This window comes from Salmo salar, chromosome 24, assembly GCF_965601325.2.
Source record: "Salmo salar chromosome 24, fSalSal1, whole genome shotgun sequence".
Classification (NCBI taxonomy): domain Eukaryota; kingdom Metazoa; phylum Chordata; class Actinopteri; order Salmoniformes; family Salmonidae; genus Salmo; species Salmo salar.
In genome coordinates, this window is record NC_138314.1 from 29,353,301 (window position 1) to 29,364,220 (window position 10,920).

The window sequence follows — 10,920 nt, forward strand, 5'->3', positions numbered from 1 at the left end:
CATTTGTGGGTGACTACATGTATACTGTTGCCTTTTTAAAATGTATTTAAACAGGGAATCACATTGAGCCAAGGCCTCTCTTTCATAGAAATCATAGAAAATTCACAATATTTACAAATCCAACACAATAAAAAACATACAATATTTACAAGCAATTTAAGAAAAGTGACTTACACAACATGCTCATGAAAAACAACACATTCCTCAGTAAAAAAGTAATCAACCAGCCGTCTGAACTGTCCTAGCGGCACCAAAACATCCAACCTTAGAGAGTTCTGGAGATCAATCTACAAGGTGCAAAAAAACTAAACCCAGATCCACCTAAGGGGCCAAAAGGATCTCCAGAGTTAATCATCCCTTTGATTGGGTCTGGTGATGTCTGTAATTGCCCCCCACGATGAAATCGGAGGGGGAAATACGGATCTGTCTCTTTCCTTCCGTTTGTACTTTAGTCACACACGGTTTCTCAGACACCACTAGCCCGATTTTGACGAAACCTGGGTGAATGATGCGGCTTGCCATAGAGATCCGGCATTTACAAAATTACACTGATTTGCCCAAGGGGAGCGCTATAGTAATCAAATCGGGGGGGGGGGGACACGACGATATGTTTACTATTGCCTTTTTTGAAACATGTAATTAAAAATGTAGCAAACCAACAGAGTAAAAAGTTTAAATGCATTGTATTGCATGTGTTTGTATGTATTTTAAGAACATATTATTTATGATATTGCTGATAATAAAACTCTATAAACAATGATAAAACATTTTTTTTCCTTTATTTTACTACAGAAAACAACTACAATACAAAACACATTTTTACACAGTTACAATATTACAGGTAAATGTCGTTGAACGTTATGCTAATATAAACCAAGTGTGACACAATTTAAAAAGTCAGTCCTCACGATGACTGTCTTGTCTTCTTACAAAACCTGAAAAGGGGATACAGAAAGTTAAGTAGGCTATGTATTAAGTCAGATTTGATCAGTATACTGAAAATCAATTCCACATACAGTTGAAGTAGGAAGTTTACATACACTTAGGTTGGAGTCATTAAAACTCGTTTTTCAACCACTCCACACATTTCTTCTTAACAAATTATAGTTTTGGCAAGTCGGTTAGGACATCTACTTTGTGCATGACACAAGTAATTTTTCCAACAATTGTTTACAGAAAGATTATTCCACTTATAATTCACTATATCACAATTCTAGTGGGTCAGAAGTTTACATACACTAAGTTGACTGTGCCTTTAAACAGCTTGGAAAATGCCAGAAAATTATGTCATAGCTTTAGAAGCTTCTGATAGGCTAATTGACATAATTTGAGTCAATTGGAGGTGTACCTGTGGATGTATTTCAAGGCCTACCTTCAAACTCAGTGCTTGACATCATGGGAAAATCAAAAGAAATCAGCCAAGACCTCCACAAGTCTGGTTCATCCTTGGGAGCAATTTCCAAATGCCTTAAGGTACCACGTTCATCTGTACAAACAATAATACGCAAGTATAAACACCTTGGGACCATGCAGCCGTCATACCGCTCAGGAAGGAGACGCGTTCTGTCTCCTAGATATTGAACGTACTTTAGTGCAAAAGTGCAAATCGATCCCAGAACAACAGAAAAGGACCTTGTGAAGATGCTGGAGGAAACAGGTACAAAAGTATCTATATCCACAGTAAAACGAGTCCTAAATCGACATAACCTGAAAGGCCGCTCAGCAAGGAAGAAGCCACTGCTCCAATACCGGCATAAAAAAGCCAGACTATGGTTTGGAACTGCACATCGGGACAAATATTGTACTTTTTGGAGAAATGTCCTCTGGTCTGATGAAACAAAAATAGAACTGTTTGGCCATAATGACCATCGTTATGTTTGGAGGAAAAAGAGGGAGGCTTGCAAGCCGAAGAACACCATCCCAACCGTGAAGCAAGGGGGTGGCAGCATCATGTTGTTGGGGTGCTTTGCTGCAGGAGGGACTGGTGCACTTCACAAAATAGATGGCATCATGAGGGAGGAAAATTAAGTGGATATATTGAAGCAACATCTCAAGACATCAGTCAGGAAGTTAAAGCTTGGTCGCAAATGGGTCTTCCAAATGGACAAGCATACTTCCAAAGTTGTGGCAAAATGGCTTAAGGACAACAAAGTCAAGGTATTGGAGTGGCCATCAAAAAGCCCTGACCTCAATCCTATAGAAAATCTGTGGGCAGAACTGAAAAAGGGTGTGCGAGCAAGGAGGCCTACAACCCTGACTCAGTTACCCCAGCTCTGTCAGGAGGAATGGGCCAAAATTCACCCAACTTATTGTGGGAAGCTTGTGGAAGGCTACCCAAAACGTTTGATTCAAGTTATAGAATTTAAAGGCAATGCTACCAAATACTAATTGAGTGTATGTAAACTTCTGACCCACTGGGAATGTGATGAAACAAATAAAAGCTTAAATAAATCATTCTCTCTTCTATTATTCTGACATTTTACATTCTTAAAATAAAGTGGTGATTCTAACTGATCTAAAACAGCTAATTTTTACTAGGATTAAATGTCAGGAATTGTGAAAAACTGAGTTTAAATGTATTTGGCTAAGTTCTATGTAAACTTCCGACTTCAACTGTATCATAAATGTCATATGTAGGCATACACACTAGGATAGGATAGATCTTACCAGGTGTAACAGTGTCCCAGAAAAATGGCCAAAGCAAAGACTCCAATTGATCCTCCAGCAAAAAGCGATGAAACCTTCATTATGTAGGATTTATCTGCCAAACGAGAGAGAACATCATGCAACATCAATAAAACAATCTGATTAAACCACAACAGTGGGCTAAATATGACAAAAGGAACCCTTACCTCTCACTTTTGCCCAAATAACACAAGAGTGCTTGAAAGCCTAGAAAATAGTTCAAATGGCACATACAGAATGACTAATTATTAATGCAGGAGTTCTATAAGATCAACAAGCATTATCAATAATCATTTGTTAAAGATGACCTTCAAAACTGCTATTCCTTTTATATGAATAAACTTCACATATCATTTATTTCCAATGCATAGCAGTTAGTCTTACCCCTCCCCATTGACTGACAGCTCGTAATATGACGTAATAGTCTCTGCCGTTCTGTAAAGGAGCATTGTAGAACCCTCCATAGTAGTGTCCATCGCCCAATGTCAGGTTCATCTCTTTCCCTATATCCCTCAGATGGAGCTGGGCAGTGATGTACTGTCCATGGGGTTTCCTCTGACTGGAGAAGTCTGGGGTCTTCGGAGAGCTGCAGTCAAACACAAGAGTCCCCTCCAGTGGCAACACAAACACCTGGTAGAAACTGTAAACCCAGGAACAAAAGAGAAAAGGATTTGTGTCGTAATAGCCAGACCTCAGTGGGCAAATTTCAAGATACAAAATCAGCTTTTAGTACGGGAGAGCGTTGGAGGTAAAATTATGAATTACCTAATTGGGTCCAGAGTGTTAACTGATCTGCGTAGCCACAAAGTGGGCAATGGAGCCTCAATTTCCCTGTATAAAATCTCTGGGGCTTGAGGCACTATAAGATGAGAAGGTATTGACACATTTAACAACATTGGATTTCATATCCAAGTCAAAGTCAATATTCTTCTCCATGTTTCTCATAATATCTTCAAATATTTATTAATCAAATTGTCATTGTTAGTCAAGGGTGTTTGTAGTGCACCTTGTAGGCTGGTGTTTGTTGTGAGTGTGGAGGTGAACCTGGCAGACAGTGCAGTGATGCTGATGGTGTAGTTGGTAACAGGCAGCAGGTTCAGGCAGATCTCAGGGTGGTCTGATGTGGAGCTGAGGAGCTTCTTCCTCTTGTCATGGAATGACCTTTGATAGGCCCTGAATCCCACAAATGCTATCTGTTACATACAGGTAGACAGATCAAATAATGATGGTCAAGGTGTATGCAGCTCAGAGAGCACTTTTTATAATCAATAATATTATCATATTTTAAGGTCCTTGTTAAGGTAAACTTACTCTGTAATTCTCTGTGTCTTCTTCATACTTGTCTGCTTTCCAACGCAAACATTTTTCATTAAAGACAACCAAGTCGCTGATGGCAGGCTTGATTTCTGGTAGTCACAAGGGATGAGAAACAATGTGTTAAAAAAAAAAAGTGAAATGAAAAAAATCACTGATTTACACTAATTCCTTCCACATACTAAAAGGTTTTTCAAATGAACTATAGTTCACAGATTTATGAATGCATACCTCTGCATCGCATTGTGGCAGCTTGCCACTTCCCAGTGATGTCACAAACAGAGGTGTTTCTTCCTCTCCAGCTGTGGAATCCTTCCAGACAACGATGGAACACAACACTTGTGTTCTGCAACACCACCTCTGTATTGACCAGAGCAGGGGCCGGTCCACATGTAGCTGTCAAAACAAGGTGGATCAATTGAATTATGTGACGATTACCATAAAAGATTAGATTACACTGCACAGTATACCTATTTTTTTTTTTACATTTTACATTTTAGTCATTTAGCAGACGCTCTTATTCAGAGCGACTTACAGTAGTGAATGCATACATTTCATTTCATTTCATAATTTTTTTTTTTCTGTGCTGGCCCCCCGTGGGAATCAAACCCACAACCCTGGCATTGCAAACACCATGCTCTACCTACTGAGCTACAGGGACGGCTGTACACAAATACTAGTCTTGATTATTTTGTTGCAACATATTCATGATCATGATTAAACATTAATTTACAACCCATTACCCAATACATCATTACCCCCTTCTGGTACAGAATAGTAAGTGCTGAAAGCACATCTACTACATAGGTGGGCGCATTCATGATAGATATACAACATCAATTTGAATGTGAGCACTTTGACACAATATAATGAGTTCACGGGAGTAACTGTTACAGTGTGCCCGCACAGACAATTGATCATGCAGCAGAATAGGGTTTGCTTCAGAGTGAGATATTGTTACCGTACCTTTGCATATTATTGAAACAATTCCCCACTGTCCTGATGATGTACATGTTGAGAGACTATTTCCTCCCTCCTGGTAAAATCCATCCTTACATACATACTCAATCACACTGCCCAGGACAGTTGTATTGTCCCACAGCATGTTAGTATGGGGAAGGGTTAGTGGAGCCCCACAGTTTAACTCTGTTCACAGAAATCAGTTGAGGTTAGTTTGGTTAAACATAACGAGACAAAAACACTACTGTACATGTTCAAGTTATTCAAGCAAAATGACTCATACAGTACAATAACAAAGCAAATGTGCATTTGAATATAAATGAAAATACATGTATTTGAAAGACCTTCATTATATTGCTGGTAGTAGAAATGCACCTTCACATTGAAGTTCTATATCCTCCCAAAGTCCATTCTCTCCACACTCAGTATAACATTTCCCACTCGTGGAGTAATATCCTTCAACACATTGGTAATAAACCACACTACCAATCAACGATGTCCGGTCCCATAGCATCTTAGCATGGGATATAAACACTGGCTCCCCACAGTCAATCTCTATAATTTTAAAAGGGGATAGTGGTTATATAAGAATTGGTATCATATGTAATTGTTATTAATGTGTCATGACCACACAGAAATTACTAATATAATACCTTCACATATAAAAGATGTCTGGTCCCACTGTCCATTGGCAGTGCATACTGATACATTTCCCTCTCCCACATTGTAATATCCAGAGTTACACTGATAAAGCACCTCAGAGCCTATCCTGGTGCTCTGATTCCACAACATTACTGAGTGAGGGAGGGCAGGGGGCAAGCCACAGTAAACCTCTGAGAGGCAAAGCAATGACATTGACCAGTGACCATTCCTAGATGCAGTACATGATAACATTTTTCTCTACAAACAAAACACTCATCCATCCACATGTTAAATACATGAATGAATGCAAAAATCTAAATGAAACCTTGCTAGGAGGAAAACATTTATAAATTGTACCTTCACAAACAAGACTTGGGCCCTTCCACACACTTTCTGCCCCACAAACGGAGGAGTTCTCCCCGCTTTTCCAGAAGAATCCCTCAGAGCAGCCAAATGTAGCCACGCTGCCGTAACGTGTTCCTGTGGCTGACAGCTGGACTGCATTCAGAGCCGAGGGAGGCTGCCCACAATCAATGGCTACACATGGAGAAAAGGACAACACTACAGATACCATACTTTTTGATAACACTACTGTCATTCTGCAAATGTTCTATAAATCATTGAATTATCCAGGTGCTCTGATCTCATAACATTACTGAGTGAGGGAGGGCAGGGGGAGAATTACAGTCAACCTCTAGAGAGAATGGTTGAGATAACAGATTGTTCACCAGGATATTTGTATAGGAAGGAGATTTGGCCTCTGATATGATTCATACATACATTACACAACGTCTCAAAGGAGGTTTAACTAGAGAACATGTGAAAAAGTCATATACATTACCTTTACATGACAATGTTGCCTTTGTCCAGTAACCGTCTTTAGTGCATTGGGAAATATCTCCCCCCCCCTCTCTATGAAATCCCTCTTTACAGTAAAACAGCACAGTGCTGCCAGGGTTTGTGCTGCCATTCCACACCTGTCCAGTGTGGGGCAGTATAGGGGGATCACCACACATTATTTCTAAGGGGGAAAGCAGTATGGAATTGATTATGTGTATCCTGGATGTAAAGCATAAGAAACATTTAGATTTGACTTTCAACACTTTCATTTCAACCACAGGTCTTATCTTATGAAGACATGTGGCTATTTATCAATAATGCTTTGTTTCTACTACTGTATCAGGGTGCTAAAAACCATGTATTTCTCATCATTTCATCTCTGTCAGTGTACGTAAGAAATGTTCAGTTACCTTTGCATGATAATGTTGCCTTTGTCCAGAAACCATTTTCTGTACAGTAGGAAATATTACCTCCTCCCTCTCTATAAAATCCCTCTTTACAGTAAAACAGCACAGTGCTGCCAGGGTTTGTGCTGCCATTCCACACCTGTCCAGTGTGGGGCAGTATAGGGGGATCACCACACGTTACCGCTACAAAGAGAAAGCATTACAACAGTGTGCAATTTCTGCACATTTCCATCAAGCAGACATTAATATCATACATTTTGCACACACAATATAATTCATGGTATGGTCATCATGGCCTCTGAGGTATTTGTTAAAGCACTTGGGTAATTCAGTTATGGGTTAGTTATGGATAACTTGTAAGGTATTGATTGCAGGTGGTAATGTTGAGAGGGAAGATGTATTTTACCTTCACATAGAAAATATGTCTGGTCCCACTGTCCATTGGCAGTGCATACTGATACATTTCCCTCTCCCACATTGTAATATCCAGAGTTACACTGATAAAGCACCTCAGAGCCTATCCTGGTGCTCTGATTCCACAACATTACTGAGTTAGGGAGGGCAGGGGGCAAGCCACAGTCAACCTCTACACAGAGAATGAGACAATGGTTGAGATAACAGATTATGCACCATGATATTTGGATAGGCAGTAGATTTAGCCTCTCTGATATGATTCCTACATGACATATAGATTACAGAAAATCTCAAAAGAGGTTTCACAAGAGAATATGTGAGAAAGTATTACGTGGCAAAACTGTTACCTTTACATGACAACGTTGCCTTTGTCCAGTAACCATCTCTAGTGCATTGGGAAATATTCTCCCCTCCCTCTCTATAAAACCCTCCTTTACAGTAAAACAGCACAGTGCTGCCAGGGTTTGTGCTGCCATTCCACACCTGTCCAGTGTGGGGCAGTATAGGGGGATCACCACACGTTATCTCTACAAAGAGAAAGCATTACAACAGTGTGCAATTTCCATCAGACAAACATTCATGTCTGATATTTTGGACACACAATATAATTCATTGTATGGTCAACATGGCCTAGGAGGTATTTGTTAAAGCACTTGGTTAATTCAGTTATGAGTTAGTTATGGATGTAAGTTAGTGATTGCAGATGGTAATGTTGAGAGAGAAGATTTATTTTACCTTCACATAGCAAAGCTGACTTGTCCCACTGTCCATTGGCAGTGCATACTGATACATTTCCCTCTCCCACATTGTAATATCCAGAGTTACACTGATAAAGCACCTCAGAGCCTATCCTGGTGCTCTGGTCCCACAACATTACTGAGTGAGGGAGGGCAGGGGGCAAGCCACAGTCAACCTCTGAGAGGCAAAGCAATGACATTGACCAGTGACCATTCCTAGATGCAGTACATGATAACATTTTTCTCTACAAACAAAACACTCATCCATCCACATGTTAAATACATGAATGAATGCAAAAATCTAAATGAAACCTTGCTAGGAGGAAAACATTTATAAATTGTACCTTCACAAACAAGACTTGGGCCCTTCCACACACTTTCTGCCCCACAAACGGAGGAGTTCTCCCCGCTTTTCCAGAAGAATCCCTCAGAGCAGCCAAATGTAGCCACGCTGCCATAACGTGTTCCTGTGGCTGACAGCTGGACTGCATTCAGAGCCGAGGGAGGCTGCCCACAATCAATGGCTACACATGGAGAAAAGGACAACACTACAGATACCATACTTTTTGATAACACTACTGTCATTCTGCAAATTTTCTATAAATCATGAAATGATTGCAGTGGCTGCAGTATAGTATAGGGCAGCAGGCAAAGAGATTCTGAAACATGCATTTTTGAAGCATACAGCTTTCTGATTATTATCCATTATCTTAGAATTGTACCTATAATTTAACTGAAAAGTCTTACAATACTGAGCCCAAGTGGTTTGTGTTATTTACCTTTGCACAAGGCCTTGTCCTGGTGTGGGTGGAATGGCTCTGCTCCATTGTGAACCTGGTATCCGACTTGGCAGAGGCAGTTAAAATACCCCTGCATGTTCGTGCACTTACCCCCCTCACCACAGATCCCTTGGACTCTACACTCATTAATGTCTAGATAGAAGCAACACGAATGTTGTGTTAGTATTATTAGTTAATGTGATTGGATAATGTACCCAGTTATTAGGCACCAATATGTGTGTGACTGTAGCACATTCACTCATTCAAAATTAGCATCAAGTTAATGTCCATAAAGCTTAAGAAGACTCACAATCATATATCATATCTGCCAAAGTGGCAATGATTTTTATGTCGCCCTTCTTTTCATAATGTTACAAAGCTGCTGAAGTATTCAGCATCAGTAATCGCTATAACTTACCCTGACAGCGGGTTCCATCATTGGGGATGAAGATGGCCATGTTGTTGGAAGGGCTGTATCCTGCCAGGCAGGTGCAGTAGTAGCTTCCATAGGTGTTATGGCAGGCAGTATGCTGCCCACAGATCTTATTGGCTCCTATCTGACATTCATTTTTGTCTGTAAGAGAGAAGAATAGTGGTAAATAATAAAATAATCAATAAATACTAGTATAATTTTAATACAACTGATACCCATTATATAAAAGATAAGTAATTCCTTCACCTTGAGTTTATACCTGGAGATACACACCTTGACAGTAAGTTCTTCCATTACCAACAAAGCCATACATGCAGTTACAGGCTTTGCCGGTACCATCCACCTTCTCCTCACAGGTGGCGTTAGGGTGACAAGTGGCACACACATCCAACGTTTGACCAGTCACTCGCATTTCTAAGATAAAGAAAATATACACTATTAAGAGAAATCTTTGTTTGTTGCAACAGTCACCTATAACTGTTATTTATTGAAATAGATGCTCTATGTAAGAGCTTCACCATTATGATTTACAAAGGTTCTGTCAATATTAATTTGAGTATATTACCAATGTGATGGATTTGTTTTGATCCACTCACCTGTAATGGCAAGAGTAAGAAAGGCCAAGATCACAAGTGCTGTTCTCCAATACATCCTCTCAAAGTATGTCCATTTCCCTCTCTTAGATATTGCAAAGACGCACCCTTATTAAACACATCTTTATTTATTTCCGTCTTGCAGAACTCGTGGTGCTGAGCGGATTTGATAACCAGGATTGAAAGAAGGGTATAAGAGTTAGCTGAGGTCACAATGAAATCCAACCGCCGCTCTCTCTTCTCAATGGTGATGTTGGCACTAGTGGTTTGGGGACATGTCTGTCATCATCAGCATTTTGACACATTCAGTTATGTGTGATAATGTACTCTACGCTTTGGGAGACATCTGAAACACATTTTCAAATTGCACGGTCATGCTGTGTATGCTGATAAGAGCTATATTTGGCTCAGCAAATCTGCCTGGGGTTGATAATGAACATAACATTATGAACTAAAAAAGTAAAAACTAGGTAAATAAACAGACTCTAGATGATAACCATGGATATAAGAGTGACATTAACAATTGGTGATATTCAATTTATTAAAGTAAATTAACTAGGCCAGCCTTGTTGTTTATACATCCTACCTTTTCTTGAATCAACTTTATCCAGTGTTTGTGAGACCCATCATAACTACAATCCACGCTAGGTGCTCTGTCACATGAATTAAAGGAAAACACTGTCCATGAAAAGGCACAAAAAAGGTGTGAAATTGACTAAAACTGGCTCATCACCACATCATTGCACCAATAGTGTCAACACAGTGAGAACAGCCATCCACCATTGAGCTGTTTCCAGTTGGTTCTAGCGAGTTAATCTAGTATAATGTGGAAGGGGAAGATAAATCCATCATGCTGCTATCGCCCAGCCCACCAGGACTCAGTGGGGTCTCAATCTATCACTCCCCCAGTGAGACCACACCTCACACTGCGCCTGCTGGAGAGGCCTGATTAAGCACCAGTCTGTCCCTCAAAACCACCAGACCCTCTGTAACACGCTACACAAGGGTCTCTCCACCAGCAGCACATATGAGGATACAACATACGGTAACACAACATTGTAACTAGATAGACATAGAATGTCTAGAGCAGGCATAGGTCTCTATTTATTGGTTCAT

At 40.1% G+C, this 10,920-nt stretch overlaps 1 protein-coding gene across 9 annotated transcripts; it reads right to left on the bottom strand.

Moving 5' to 3' along the window:
• Positions 1–762: 762 nt before the first annotated feature.
• On the bottom strand, positions 763–10,595 carry susd1 (sushi domain containing 1). 9 transcript variants are annotated; one of them, XR_006761746.2, is made up of 23 exons: positions 9,808–10,157; positions 9,485–9,625; positions 9,197–9,352; positions 8,779–8,931; positions 8,344–8,523; positions 7,998–8,177; positions 7,610–7,789; positions 7,255–7,434; positions 6,852–7,031; positions 6,443–6,622; positions 5,959–6,138; positions 5,613–5,792; positions 5,335–5,514; positions 4,966–5,145; positions 4,231–4,395; positions 3,997–4,091; positions 3,692–3,878; positions 3,451–3,544; positions 3,070–3,325; positions 2,853–2,892; positions 2,668–2,761; positions 1,373–1,486; positions 763–935 (listed from the first exon to the last, which is right to left on the bottom strand). XR_006761746.2 is itself a non-coding variant. In XM_082968626.1 (23 exons), exons 2-23 carry the CDS (start codon positions 9,860–9,862, stop codon positions 905–907), a joined length of 3,267 nt encoding a protein of 1,088 aa, XP_082824752.1. In that variant the 5' UTR covers positions 9,863–9,960; positions 10,391–10,595; the 3' UTR covers positions 763–904. The 9 variants fall into 9 exon arrangements, 7 of the variants coding, with proteins under 7 accessions (XP_082824752.1, XP_014027753.3, XP_014027752.3 ...); XM_082968626.1 differs by lacking the exon at positions 1,373–1,486 and adding an exon at positions 10,391–10,595 and having other exon boundaries at positions 9,808–9,960; XR_014382539.1 differs by lacking the exon at positions 1,373–1,486 and having other exon boundaries at positions 3,730–3,878; positions 9,808–10,194.
• Positions 10,596–10,920: the final 325 nt, after the last annotated feature.